Source organism: Lutzomyia longipalpis, chromosome 2 (assembly GCF_024334085.1).
Source record: "Lutzomyia longipalpis isolate SR_M1_2022 chromosome 2, ASM2433408v1".
Lineage (NCBI taxonomy): Eukaryota > Metazoa > Arthropoda > Insecta > Diptera > Psychodidae > Lutzomyia > Lutzomyia longipalpis.
In genome coordinates, this window is record NC_074708.1 from 24802734 (window position 1) to 24817934 (window position 15201).

A 15201-nucleotide genomic window follows, 5' to 3' on the forward strand; every position below is an offset into this window, starting at 1 on the left:
GTTTCTATTGAAAAAAAATTCTCTTTATTAATTTAAAAAAAAAAGTTAAATGTTGAAACTCATTGCTGTTAATTAATCCTTCTTTATTTCATAACATTTTTTCTTAGGTTCACTAACGTTACAATGTTTCCTTGTTGTTGTTTTCTCATCTTTTATTTATTTTCTGATTTATTTTTAATTTATTCCTTTTTGTCTAATTGTTGTTGTATAAATGCTGGCAGCCTGTTTTTAAGAAATCATCACAAAAATTGATTAAATCTCTCACAGGATTTTTTTAAAAGGTAAAATGTAAAGTTTTCATTGATTTTCTTTTTACTTCTAAACCTTCTCTCTAATTTATATACATTTTCCTTCTCTTTCTGGCTCTGCCGTTGCATGACTTTCTTTTATTTATTTATTTTCCTTTTTTTTCCTTTGCTGCTATTTATCCCCTCGAGAATGAATCCTCGAGCGAATTTCCGGTACAAAATAAAAGAAAAAAAAACTGTCCTTTCAACACCTTTTCCTTGGCATTTCCTCATTAAAAAAAAACAATTCCAAATAAAAGAATTTCGAAACAAAAAGAAAAGATGAAAATACATCTAATGAAGAAAGAAAAAGAAAAACAAACTACAACTAAGTTTTTTTTTTCTCTTTTGTTTTATGTACAAACATCGTGAAATTTCATTTATATAATTTTTTTATGCTAAAAACAAAAAAAGGAATTACTTTATTATCTTTTATTTATATTTATATAAAATTAATGCAAAAAAAATGATAAAATTGCTAGCAACAAGAATTTTCATTGTACTACATTATTTTATTTTATTTATCGCAAAGAAATTATTTACACGGGGTGGGGGGGGAACAAAAAAGGATTTTTAAATTTATTTTTGGATGTAAGGGGGGTGTTGGGAGTTTTTATGAAACACTAAAGGAGGAAATTTTCTTTTCACACTTCTTCCACAATTTCTGCATGCTTTTTGTTTAATTTTTTGTGATTTTTTTCAATTTCTTTTTTTTCTCCTTCGTCATTCTAAATTATCTCACTGAAATAAATAAATGTCCCTCAATATCCATTCATATGCGTCAATCTGAATCACTTAGAGCCTTTTTTCGCCTCTTTGCTGCTTTTGGTTTTGACCATTCGTCCTGGAAAGAAAATAAAATTAAAATTTTTATAAAAAAAATCATTAAAAAAAACTTTTTAATAAAACAAAGAATTGTAAGAAAAAAAGAAAATATTTGTGATTAATTATTCCCTTTCTAAGCCAATATAGATCGATATATTTATTATTTGTTTTTTCTGCATGACGTATCGTTGATAATTACCCTACTTCATCAGGCTTAATCAGGAAAGGGTGACCCAAACGTGAAACATTTTATTTTACTTAATTTAATTGTTTTTTTTTTTTAATTTCGAAATTCGTTAGGGGAACGTAGCCCAATTTGGACCTCCAAAGATCTGCGCAGAATGAGAAAAAATTATAAATAAAATAAAGAGCAATAATCTTTTTGGTACCATTTTAAAGCCAATTTAATGCTCTTTTTACTCCCATAAGTTTATACATTAAAAGTTTTATAAGTTTTAAGTAATAGCGGATTGAAAAAGGCCTTGACAGGTTCAAATCGGGCCACGTTCCCTTAAATTTAAATCCATAGAATAAATATCGTTTTAAAAAAAGCCCATGTTTCAATGTTTCTATCATTCATGTGGAACTGAAAGGGTTAAATAAAAACATAAAATTTCCCCAATAATTTAATAAAAATTATTAAAGCTTGACAATGAAGCTTCTCCATCTCTTTAAACTGTCCAATGCAGACCACAAATTATGAAAGCCACATTTGCTATACAATATTACATAAAACAGAATGCTTGACAATAAAATTAGTCAATTAAATTGAATATTATACGACATTTTGCTCATTTATGTGCAACAAAATTTTCCCTCATAAACCAATTTATATTGATTTAGTATCTCAATTGAATAGAATAGATATTGGGGTAGATTCTGATATAAATCTTTTTTTCTTCTCTTACAATTTGTCAATTAAAAGATTTTTAGTATTCTGGGAAAAATCTTAAAGAATTTTAACATTTTATTTCTTTCCTTAAACGGGTTTCTGAAAGAAAATTACTTTTCCAGGGCTCTTTAAATTCTTTCTGACTGTTTTCTGTACCAACAAATTCTTCGTTTTTGTTTTAAAGACCGACAATAGAATGATTTAAAAATATTAACTCTCAAAATGTTATAACTTTTTAATTGTTTGAAAAGAAAAGATTTTTATCAGAATCCCCTTATTTCTTTGTTTTTGTGAATTAAGAGGAATTTTCCTTAATTTTCTCTTCAAAATTGTAAAATTTGAAATAATTTCTTTTATTTATAATATTCTTAAGAAAAAGTAGAGATAATTTATGAATGCAGAATAAGACCCAATTTGCCAATTCAGAACAAACAAGGATTTCTTGGTTGCTGAATAAGGCCCAATGGGTCGAATTCTGCGACCAAGAAATCATTTAAATCGTTGAAATTTATTCTGAAATGACAAAATGAAAATTGACAAATTGAGTCCCATTCTGCTCATCATAAATTCTTCAAAATTGCAAGAATTTATTCGGGGAAATCATCTTATTGGATGGAACCCGTAACAAAATAAATAAATAAAATAAAGAATTTATTCTGAAAATTCAACAGTTTCATTCAGTCAAATTCACCGACCAAGAAATCCTTAAAATCATTCAAATTTCTTCTGATTTTTCAATGATTTCTGGGCCACTTAATTGAACTGAATAAAATTCTTAAAACTTCAGAATAAATTCTTAAAATTTCAAAGAACTCTGCTGAGTCGCAGAATAGAACCCAATTTGCCAATTTCATGGCATATTCTCAACTCTTTTACACATTTCGCTTATTCCCCTTCACTTTCATACCCTTATTAAACCCTCAAACACCCTTAAAAAAATTAGCTGAATTTCCTTCTTGAATATTTTTTTTTATTTCCCTCCTTCCCATAAAAAAAATATTGCTCCTCATTCAAATCTCAATGACTATGTAGTAAAAGACATATCTTTCAGAGAGAGAAGATAACTAACATGTTAAGTATGTGATGCAAAAATATCCTTCCCTTCTACTGCAGTTATTCATCTTCGTTCACTTCACATAACCCCGCAGCAGCAATAAATCATAAATCTTTCGCTATAAAATAAAATTCCCTCAGGAGCTAATAAAGTCTCTCTCTCTCTATATTGCTGCAGAGAGTATAAATGGCCAATTTGGAGAGACAGAAAATGATCAATTAGCCATCTCAAGCTTTTTAACATTTCAATATTCATGCAACTTGTTTTGTGGCTGATAGCCTTCTAGAGAGAGGTGGAAGAGGTGAAAGGTGGTGGGTGCACTTACCTCACTCGACTCCTCATCACTTGAAATAAAACTAGATAGAGGTTCGATATTTTTCTTATTTGATGCATTTGATGTACTACTCGATTCCTTTTTGCTCGGTGGCTGCTTCCTTCCTCGCCCACTCGCACCCCGTCTTCCAACTCCACTCGTCTCATCTTCCGCCGCCAGTGCAAATAAATCACAGTATTGTTTCTATTTTGTGAAACGAAAGAGATAGAGAAATAAATGTTAGAGATGGAAGGAATTTATTAGACGTTACAACATTTTCCCAAAAAAAATGAAGAAAAAAAGGATTTTCTCCTTCTTACCTTTGTGCTCTCGCTACTGTGTGAGAAAGCCTGCTGGAGGGCTCGTTGCATGGCATCCTGAACATATAGCCCGGTCCCTGTGCCATTCCCATGTCGACAGCTCCGTCGAAAGTGCTCCAGATGGTTGAGAAGCTAAAGGGAAAAGGTGTGAGAAAAAAAAGAAGAATTCTTCCGCCCCTCTTGGAGTGGCATTCAAGAGTCTCCTCTTCTTACCTGCTCTGAGGAGGGTGATGTTGTTTGAACGGAATTATTTTTAGTGTGACGTTTCCGTTTATTTGGTGAACTATTCGGATATTTTGATGTCAATAAACCCGCAATGATTTCCGATAAATTCTCCTCAAATTCTTGACACCAATACCTGAGTTTTTTTTTTCAAATCAAATAAAATACAAAGAAAAACAATTTAAATATAAAATTACGCAAAATGATTTAAAAAAAAATGTTGAGCTTTATACCTTAAAGCTGACGTGACAAATGGATCACCACGATTTTTCGTTTCTCTACTCAAGAGCAATCGAACGAGTTCCGCATTTGGTTTCTCACACTTAAGTAGCATCAGCATGTATGTAAGTGCTTCTGCATGATTCGATGATTCTAATTCAGGTAGAATATCCTGAAAAGCAAAAGAGGGAATGTTCAAAAAACCTCCATCAAGTCAAAGTCAAACTCCATCACAAGAATTTGTCGTCGTTTCCATTTAAAATTCATCTCAAATTGCATGGAATTGTTTACACCTTTTCTTTACTTAAAAACTTCTTCATTTTAACTTCCTCCTCTCTCTCTCTTTGCCCTCCTCTCATTTTACACTCTCATCAGTTCAACTACAATTGAAACTCAAAGTATTTGCTTACACTCATTTCGCAGCAGATCCACCAACAAACGGATAATTATAAACAAGACTTTTGTGAATATAACATCATAATCTATTTGCTTTTGGTATGAGTATTTTACCTCTCAAGTTACGGAGAATTTTATTTGAACAGGTAAAAGAGAACGAAGGAAAGATTGCAAAAGGATAAAATTAAAATAGATGCTCGAATAGTTCAAGAAACGATGTCAATTCAAATTGATTTCCCCGTATCAATTGAAAAGTTTCAATTAGAAAATTGATTCCATGTTATTCCTTCGAAGGAGTTTATTATTAATTTGATTTATACTTCTCTCCCTCTCAAATCAGGGAATTTTCTTTTGAAAAGAAAAGTGAGAAAAGTCAGAAAACTTCGCTACACCAAAGAAGGAAAACATTTCCAGAGGAAAAACTTTCTATTTAACGAGTTTATTTTCCACTCAACCAAATTCATCAAACGAAAGGATATTTTGGTTAATTAATTAGAATTCTTGGAAAGTAATAAATTGAATAAATGAAAATTTAATAAATTTTATATTTCAAAAGATTAATAAACAAAATTCAGAACAGGAATTATTGAATTGAGGCGCTAAGAATTAGAGGAGAGCAGTGTAATTCTGACCTCTTAATTTTTTTTTAAGAGAAATGTGATTTTAAAAATAAAACAAAATTTGAAAGTTTCTGTACTGTCTCAAAGCTCCTAATTAATATAATTCTTCATCTAAATTTTTGTCATTTGATATTATAATTTTGTCCAACCAAAAAACATAGAACATGTTGCATTCTGATAAACTTTCATATTTTTAACTTAAAAAAATGGTATTTTTAACCCTAATTTTATCCTTGACTTTTAAACCATTTTTTAAAACTATTTTGTAAAGTAATTACGTAAAAAAGCGATGGAAATGAAATATTCTGAAAATTCTTATCGCATTAAGCACATAACCTCAAATGCCTAAAATGTATTTTTGTTTCCGTCAATTTTATCAATTTTCTTCAACAATGCTTTATTATTCAAATGAAAAGAGTTTAATTAAATAATAATGAGAAAATAAAAAAAACAACCTCAATTAACAATATTTAGCATAAAGTTAATTATCTTATTTAAAATATTATCTTTTAAACGTTAATTTGCAAGAAAACTCCGGCATTTTAAATTAGTTTATTCAAATAAAAAATCTAGGGGAAAAATGTGATAATTATTTCCTTTTAACTTGATTTCTATTAGTAATTTTATCAATTTTATTTGATCACTAATTTATCGCTTTTACTTTAATAATAATCAACATTTTTCCGAGAAAAAACCACGAAATTTTAGGTTATGTTTTTTACAGGACTAATACCGCACAAAATATAACATTTGGCCATTTTCTTATTATAGAGACCTTTCACCTTTATACAATTTCTTTCTTACAAATGCTAATAGCTAAAATAAACGCCTAAAACGTAACAACTCGATTTAACTAAAAACAAAAATCTATACACAATTAATGCAAACATTAAGAATTTTCTTCCGATTTCTCTTTAATAATAATATTCTATATTTACGCGAGCTTATCATTTCTTTTTTTTTTTTTTTACAAAAATTCTCCAATAAAATTAAACTTTTTTTACGTCTTTTTTTGTTTTACTATTTTGTATCAATACGTTAGCTAGCTGCTAATTAACCCTTGCAAACATTCCTCTACTTAAATCCATTGTAAAGCTTGTTTAAATATTTATAATTAGAAATTCTGCAGAAAGATACGCAAAAGGGTCTGATTGAAAAACCTCCCCTAATTTTCACCAAATTTCTCTTGATATTTTTTCACGCAATTAACCAACTATTTAATTAATTTCCCCATCAATCTTTTTCAATGTTTTAAGCAATTAAAACCCTTTTCCAATTGTTTGCATTAAAACGTGCATGTACTGTAAACAAAAATCCATCGTGCTAAATTGCCTTCAATTTCTCCCTCCTCGTGATTCTCGCTTTACAACAAATATTTATCCTCACGGATGCATATTTTTTTCGTGTCAAAAAAAAGAGTATTTCAATTTATCCCCATGAGTTTTGTAAAGGATACGAGAGAAAAATGGGTCCTGGCACATTTTATTATGTTCAAAATATTCCCAATAAATTCTTGTTATTCAATATTTTACGTGAAAAGCGTATTTTCCACACAATACGGGGGTGAGAATTTATGTCGCTTTTTTCGGGGCTTTATTTTTTTTTTGCTGGTGGTGGTGCGAGCAATTCATGGGGGAATATTTACCCACTTTAAATTAATTTAGTAGAACAATGATATGATTTATTTATGGGTATGAAAAAAAAGTTATTTGCATTGTTGCTTCCCATTATTTTTTTATAGAGGTGCGGCGCTTCCACAATAATGTCTTCTTAACCCACAAAATTGTTTGTGGGCTCTTTGCAAATTCCTCCCCCTTTTTTTGGGGGATGAGGACTTGTGAGGTGAGGAGAGGAAGATAAAATTTAATACCTCCCCTAGCAGAATTTTAGAAGGAAAATGGGTGGATGTGGTGTGGAAAAAAGTAGGTTAAAGTTAAGCTGAGGTGAAGAGGTGTGAGTTGAGTTTGTATATGAAGAAGTTTTGGACAAAGTTTTGCAAGTCATACAAACAACACACGACGATGGATGTTTGAGCATGAAAGTGGAGTTATAAACAAATTTTCTTTTGCAATTTCCCACACATATTTTCCTCCTTTTATTGTAAAAGACTGATTTAGTTTCCAAACTAGGCCCTGAAGGTTTTCTCTTCTGTTGTGTTCTGATTTGTTTTTAGCTAAAAGAATTTTTCATTAAAAAAAAAAAAAACAAGCAACAAAATGCTTTCAATGTTGCCGAGGGGGTCACAAGATTTTTTTTTGCAAATTTTATTATCAATTAAAAAAAATTATGGAAAAATGATCAAAAGACTCACCTGAAGATACTCAATGGGTACATCATGCGCCTGTAGGAGTTGCCACAGGCAGAATTGCTCAAATGTCTCATAATTCAAGCTATCGCGTACACATTCGAGTACCCCATCATTCTGGAAGATCACCAACTTCCCCTGCGTGACGCAATAGATGAGATCTCGCAAATTCTTGGCATCAATACACCCAACGAGTGTCCGAAGTACATCACAATTATTAATCATGCTACTCTTGAATTCACGATAAACATCCGGCAGGAGCCAAAGGAAGAAATGCGGACTCTCCCTCTCGAGTAATGTCAAATCACGCGCCAGGCAACTTTCAACACTCTGATTCACGGAATCACACACATTCCTATACATACTCGTTTTAAATACAACATTTGGATTCTTCCGCGACTGCAATCGTGTGTGCACCTTGAGGAAGTACAGCATTAGGTACCCCATACCCGGTATTCGATTGTACACCGTAGCAAGGAGATTTGTTATACACTTCCGACACTTATCCTCATACTGATAGAATATTTTGCACAACACAAATAATGGGTAGTCTATGCTTTCGGCCAACTTCTCATTGTCGTGCTTTGAATCGGGGAAATTTGGCTTTGATAGCGTCGCTTTGAGAATGTTCACCACATTGTTTGCAATGTATGTTTCCTGTTCCCCATCGAGGGTGCTACACGTCCGGAAATCAAGGAGGAACGTCTCAAAATCCTCACATGATTTTGATGTCAAAAAACGTTCAAATGAACCCGCAATTGATGGCGGTAGGTCCACTTTATCCGGTGCTGGTTTCTCTTTTAACCGCACCTACAAAGATAATTTTATTTGATTTATTTTTCCGGATTCGTATTTTTGGGAAACCTTAAAAAATATTTTTCTACCGATGGAAGAACTTTTAATGAAGGAGAAAAAAAGAAAATTCTTAGAAATAAAATTAAAAAAAATGGATTAAAGAATTAGACAGAGAGAGAAAGAATTGAAAATATTTTTTATTAATTTTTGAAAATTCTTTTTAAATTCATTCAAACTTTGAAGAAAAAAAGATTCCTGAATTGCTGGAAATGTTACAAATTCAACAATTCCTATAAATTCATTAAAAATCTTTTCTATCGGAAGATGGAACATTATTTCAAAACATGAGTTACGTAGCAAAATCATTAAGACTCTTTCCTTAGATTGCAACTATCTCTGGTTCAAATCGAGAATGAGAATTTATTTCACAAAAGAAATTTTGCTTTTTTTCTTTCAATTTTCTCTTCTAAATTGCTTTTTTTTGTTTTTCTTATAACTGTTGAGTCTTCGGTTAGTTTTTCTTACGTTAGAAGATACGTATTTTATTAACATTAGAACATAAACGAATTAATAAATAAAATTGATAAGAAGTTTTTATTTTAATCAGGATTTGCATATAAAACACATTTTTTTTAAATAAAACTTGAATAAAATAAATTCTAGAAAAGGCTATTTTTAATCGATTTTTGAGAAATCTTGTGGGGAAAAGCAAACTTTTCCTATTTTCGAATTCTTTAAACTTTTGAGAAAATTATAAGATTTTATGCCATTTTTATGCTCTTAAAGAAAACAGAGAAAAGTTATTAAATGTTAAGGGTGATACAGAGAGCAAACCAGAACTAAATTTTAAGAAGAACTAATTTTTAAAATAAATCATAGTATTTTTTATTTAATAAAACTTTTTAATTTTAAAACGATTGAAAAGGCTTTAAAAATTTAAATTTATTGTGTTGTAAAAAAATATAATGAAAAGAAAAAGTATTTTATTAACTTGAAAAGAATCCTTCGGAGGTTTCGTACTCAAGCATAATGCATTGTAATGCGAGAACGCTACCTATTATGCTACGTTTTAACTTATTAAGCACAACTGATTATCTTCTGCATTAAGGGAAGTTTTTACTTTTTTTTTTAAATACGAACTTTTGAACTAAGAATCTCCTCTAAAAGATCTACTTCATCTTCTTCTTTATAAGCAGATTTATCAAATAATGAGATTCAGTCAATTAAAACAACAAATACAAAACTAAGAAAAAAAACTCTCCGCGAGCTTTTCTTGATAAACTTTCAAGTTTTTGCATTATGTTCCATCTCACATTGCCTTTAGGAACTCTTTCATTTGATGAAGCTACGCGAGAATTCCTCCTCAAAACTTTTTTGCTAAAACATTTATAAAATTTTCCTTTTGACGTGAAGAACTTGTATCAAAATTCCACAAAACTTTTCATCAATAAAAAAAACTTTCAAATATTCTTCTTTAAACATTATTTTATGTTGTGTGGAGAGAAAAAAAAACGAAAAGTGTTAAGTATTCCAATTTTCATCTCAATGCTGGATAAATAAAAAAGTTCCATTACTTGCTAAATGCGACAAATTCGCCAAAAAGTCTGTTCAGTGCAAGATGATGGGAAAGTCTCTGAGTGAGCTTTTTTTTATTAGGGGGATGATTTTGGTGATGTGGTAAGAATGTTAGTGTATTGATTTTAGATGGTACGAAGGGAGTGTGAGGCAGTGTGAGGAGTTAAATGGATGATGCCATTAAAGTTTTCGGGTAAAGAGAAATATTTCCGCAACCACAAGAGGAAATTCTAAAGAAAACTATTTTATACGATTTACGAGTATTGCCAACATTTCTCTCAAGTTATGGGTTAACTTGACGAGAAATTCCTTTTGAAGCTTTTGCTGGGAAAGCTTCGTAGAGAAGAGATGGAATGGAATGTAGGGTGAAAGGGAAAGTTTTACGTTTTTACTCACCTTTGAGAGCGGCAAATCATCATCGTCATCGGTGAGATCTTCCGTTTTGACCGCTGTTGTGGTTTCCTCTTCGTCATCACTGAAATCCACCTCATTCTCCCCTGGCTCCCCATCGGCATCCCCAAGGGTGGTATTTGTGGCCATTTGGGGATTATGACCACCCCTGTGGGGCTCAGCATTACCCGGTCGACCGAATACTTTGTCGTCACTATTGAAATTATTGTGCATCCCCGGTGCCCCAATACGCTCATCCATGATATAGAGATTTGTACGATCGTCCGTCATTTGACTATTGAGGTCATTTGGATTTGGTCCACTGCAGAATTCCCGAAAATTCTCCCTAATCATCTGCTTGAGCTCCCTATCGAGCTTTGGAGATTCAAACAGGGGATACAAATTCGGTATAACCTGCTTCTCCAGAATCTTCCGCAGTGAATTATACACCCCCATGCGAATTTTATCCTCATTCTTCGGATAGAAATTCTTCATGATGCGACAGAGGAAATCAAGGAGGGTACTACTAACGAGCGGATGATTCCGTATGGAATGGTACATCACCAATATTCCTGGTTCCACATTCATTATATTATCCTTCATTGGATCGAAGAATAACCAATCGTAGAAGAGGGCCAATTTGGCATTTGCCAGTGCCGTGGGGTTCGTGCACGACGTCAATAGCCACCCAATGATGGCCCATCGTGGTATTATATCCGAACATAGCATATCATTTGTCGGATGAATTGCATTTATGATGAATCTTATTAGATCCGACCGTAAGCTATGAGATTCGGGTGTTGTGAAGTATTTATCTTGAAACCAGTCTTGGTATCTGTTGAACAACAACAGCAACAACAACAAAACTCAATCATTTTGCAATAAAAAAAAACCAAAATAAGAAAAAATTCCCCGCATAAATGCCTTTCTTTTCTCTTTCACTTTTCTTATCACTAAAGAGACCTTATCGGAGGCAGACCTCATTGCATCTTTCGCTAATTGAGAATTTAGTGTGTGACGATTAATCTTATCGGGAAGGGGGCGAAAAGGCGCGCATTTTAGATGGGAATTTACGTTGTATGGGGACACAATTTTCGTGTGTGTTTGTTGGAAAAGAGAACCGGGGGGAGGAGGTAATTGAGCGACATGCCCTGAATTTGTGATAAAACACCGAGATTTAGCCGTGTGCTTTATACCTTCGCTGTGTCTCTACTCTATAGTTGTTATCCAATAAACTCTCACACAGAGTTGAGCTAATTTATGGAGTACGGGGGTATGTCTTTCATTAATCCCCTGCGGAGTGCTTTCATCCAAAAGCACTGACTGCTCACTACATTACATACTACAGTACTGCTCAAATATAGGGTGTCCCACTTGAGATGTTTTTATTATTTATTTATGAATATTTTTTTAATAAAATATCCCGTCATGGAATTAAAAGATTTTTTTTAAATTGAACGTCTGGGCATTTTAAAATAAATATTTAACGAGTTTTTAATATTAAGTTTAAGGGGTTATATATCTTTTACCAGAATAAAAAAAGATCATTTTCTGTTGATATTCGTGATTTTTTGGGTAAAATTATTTACATAAATGTTTAATAATTTGAAAGGAATTAACATGAGTTTTGCGGTATTAATTAACCCAGATTGCAATTTGTGGAAATTCGTAAATTTCTGGGGATTTTTTTCTGGACAAGATACTTTTTCGATTCAATCCAAAACGGATTTTCTAACTTATATTGTTCTAATTGTTGATTGTTCTAATTTAATTATTTCTGTAATTATTGGAAGATTATAAAACTTTTTCAAAATGTTAAAAAAATTTTAAATTTCGGAACTTCAGAAGTTATATTCCGGAAGTAAAACTGTCAGTTCAATGCTTTTATAAAAAATATTGAAGAGAATTTTTTTTCTTAATCTGAACTAAGGGGTGACGAATATTTTGATTTACGAAGATTTGAATAATTTTAATTCACTATAAACATCCCTTGCTAAAAGCTGACTAATATGAAACCGAATAAAAATCGAAAAAATGGCCCTTTTCGGCTTGAATTTACTAATTTTTAGGCTTCAATTTTAGTCTTTTTTTAAAGCTATAATTAATATTTTTTTTAAAGCTTTTTGAGATTGAAGACTACCTTTTTTAAGGTTGAAAACGAAACCCACGTACTTTTAGGCTTGACTTTAACAATTTTTGGGTTGAATTTACTACTTTTCGGTTTAAATTTACAACTTTTTGTTCTTTCTAGGCATAAATAATTTTTTAAAGCTTTTGTTCCTCAATCTCTGCCTTTTTATGACTAAAAAAATACTTTTAGTTAGTTTTTTTAGGCTTAAATTTAGCATGATTATAGGGGTCAAATTACTACTCGGTTTGAATTTAGTTTTTTTGAGGCTTGAAATAAATATTTTTTAGGCTTCTGATTTTTAATCTGAGCTATTTAGAGGTTAAAAATCTTCCGAACACCCGTTAAAGGATGAAAAGGGATTCTGCGGGAACTCAAAAGCTTAAAAGGCTTTATTGACCAAAAAAATTAATTATAATATTTCGACCGATAAGGGTATATAACCCCTTCCTAACAAATAATTTCCATAAGGCTAACACTTTATTTTTTTCTTATAAGCGATATTTTTTTATTATTTTAATCCTGAGTATTAAAAAAAAAGTTTCAAAACCAACAAAACTAAACAAAAAATCATTAAAAATAAATTCTTTCAAATAAAAGGAAAATTCTTTTATTTCCAACCAATATAAATTCTTCCTTTTCAACACCTGAATTGGAACACCCTATTCAATAATTAAAAGCAATGGAACAACAGACACGATACCGATTGCTTTTCAATATGCATTCAGTTTGTACGTTTTGATGCACATTGAGCCAAATTTATTGCCTCTGTGAACCGATGAATGGAATGAAGAAGGTTTAAATGCGCGAAATCTCTTTGGCATTGGCACACAAACCATCTTCTTCATCTCCATGCTCTCTGTGTGTGCTGGTTTTGTGTTGAGAAACAAATGGCCTGTTCGAGGATGAGGCTTCTTTCATCTAATTATCAATTCGATAGCACACTGATAAATCTCTTAAAGAGTTATTGTTCTTCCGTTTTGATTAAAAGAATTTAACACTCTCAAAGATCTCAATCGGTTGATTGTGGGTGGATGTTTGAAAGGGAAGGATTGAAACAATTTACTTTTGAGGTGTTTCTTTTTGTTGTTCTTTTCATCCCTTAAATCCTCCATCGTGGCATTGTGGAGGTAAATCAGAGAGTTGGAAGCAATGAAATTGTCGGAAGGAGCTCTGAATTCCTCGAAGGGACATAAAACTAAGAGAAGCAAAAAGTTCTTCCCACCCCTTTTTATGCCTTCTCACCCTTCTTTTTTTTCTAAACAAAATTCCTTTGCGCATTTTCCACAGAATCATGTGAAAATCAAAAATGTAGGAAATGTGTCTCACAGGCATTTAAAAATGAGGAATTTTTCTTTTTTTAAAAATGAAAATTAAGTTTAAAAAAAAAAGAGAATTTTCTTACCTTTTGTGATTGCCAAACTTGACGCTGCTCGTGAGGAAGTGGAGCTTTCTCTCAATTTCCGGCGTCAGCCGTGACTGCAGGAAGCGTCGGCTGGTGCGTGTCTGAAGGATCTGCCACACACCCGTGAATGTGGGGCAGAGGGATTTGGGATTGAGGAAGATATCCTTCCACAGTTGATCAAATTCCGGGATACGCGCCACATTCTGCAGCAACCGAATAAAATCCCGTCCGAGTGGGATGACGTCAGTGAAGCGATCCCGAATGAGGGAAACAACGAATTTGACTTCCTTGGCGCGTAAGTTGGCCAGGAGGGGGTTCGTGTGGTCCTCAATGAGGCGCACATACGTGTACACCACCGTGCCCACGAGGAAGGGAGTTTTCTCGAGCCACTGCCTGTGATCCACGAAGATGTCCAAGAGACCTTCAACAAGGAGAATATTGCGCGGCGAAGCATCCCCACCGCTTGCCTGACGGAGCATATTCCACACAATTTGGTCCACATTGAGCACGGCATTCTTCACGAATTCCCGCACAAGCCACAGCAGCTGCTTCCGGGCAATATCTGTCATTTTTGTGTATTTATCCGCCACCAGCATGCAAACGTTGGTGGTGGTGAAGGCCAGCCCGTCGCGCGACAGGAGCGTCAGGTCCCTGTAGGTCTTGGCGGCCTGCTGGGGTTCCGTGAGGATGGTGTACACCATCCCCAGGGAGATATCCTCGTGCTGCTTATCCTTAGCCATTGTCGTGGCCAGGAGGTCGTGCAGCTCCTTGTCGCTCAAACCTGCCGTCATGGGGACGAAGCTCTGATGAGCCCTCTCCAGGCGCTACGTCAAAAAAAAAACAAGAAAACATAGCATGAGGCATAAGGAAAAAAAAGAGCATGTCCGGGAGTCCCGATGGCGTGTTTAAATGGCCCACAGGAGGAGGGGGTGTGCGGGGGGAATTCTGACAACAGCACGTTTGTCAAAATCCACCACAAAAAGAACAACATAAAAAAAACAAAGATGGCTACGACGATTTTAGGGCCACACCACAGATTTGAGATGCCTTTTTCACAGCCTACCTCTTCGAAATCATCCCGCAGATCCACGGCAGAGAATGCAAACAGCTTTGATGATTGTGTTTTGCACGATTCCATTTTGATTAACTTAATTTTCGAGGCAATTTTCCGCGTCCACCAGAGACATTATTCGACGAAGTCAATCCCCATTAAAAAATGTCCTATGACAAACCCCTGGACAGCTATACGAAACAACCATGTTCGCCTGTAAACAATCCCTCGAACTTGTCCGTACGAGAGGTTTTTATGTCATTTACATTCACTTTTTGGTGTGGAATCTCCAAGGATTCTCCGGTGGAGCTTCTATGGAGTGTGGCAAAATTCTGTCTTGATGTGATTTATGGACATTTTGGAGTTTTCTTGAGGAATGTCCAATGCATGCAAAAAAATTAATT

At 33.3% G+C, this 15201-nt stretch overlaps 1 protein-coding gene across 1 annotated transcript; it reads right to left on the reverse strand.

Annotated features, from left to right (window-relative positions):
* Positions 1 to 704: 704 nt before the first annotated feature.
* Positions 705 to 14982, reverse strand: LOC129789586 (integrator complex subunit 3 homolog). The gene is made up of 9 exons (XM_055826487.1): positions 14810 to 14982; positions 13747 to 14570; positions 10220 to 11048; positions 7460 to 8263; positions 4147 to 4304; positions 3905 to 4049; positions 3692 to 3823; positions 3384 to 3575; positions 705 to 1131 (listed from the first exon to the last, which is right to left on the reverse strand). Exons 1-9 carry the CDS (start codon positions 14882 to 14884, stop codon positions 1069 to 1071), a joined length of 3222 nt encoding a protein of 1073 aa, XP_055682462.1. The 5' UTR covers positions 14885 to 14982; the 3' UTR covers positions 705 to 1068.
* Positions 14983 to 15201: the final 219 nt, after the last annotated feature.

Bases quoted from the DNA above. Each gene is read 5' to 3' on its own strand.
- LOC129789586 (XM_055826487.1), bottom strand. From the start codon at position 14,884: ATGGAATCGTGCAAAACACAATCATCAAAGCTGTTTGCATTCTCTGCC. The intron at 8,264-10,219 runs GTGAGTAAAAAC...TTATCTTTGTAG, and splicing joins ATGATTTGCCGCTCTCAAAG to GTGCGGTTAAAAGAGAAACC. The intron at 4,305-7,459 runs GTGAGTCTTTTG...TTTGCTTTTCAG, and splicing joins TACCCATTGAGTATCTTCAG to GATATTCTACCTGAATTAGA.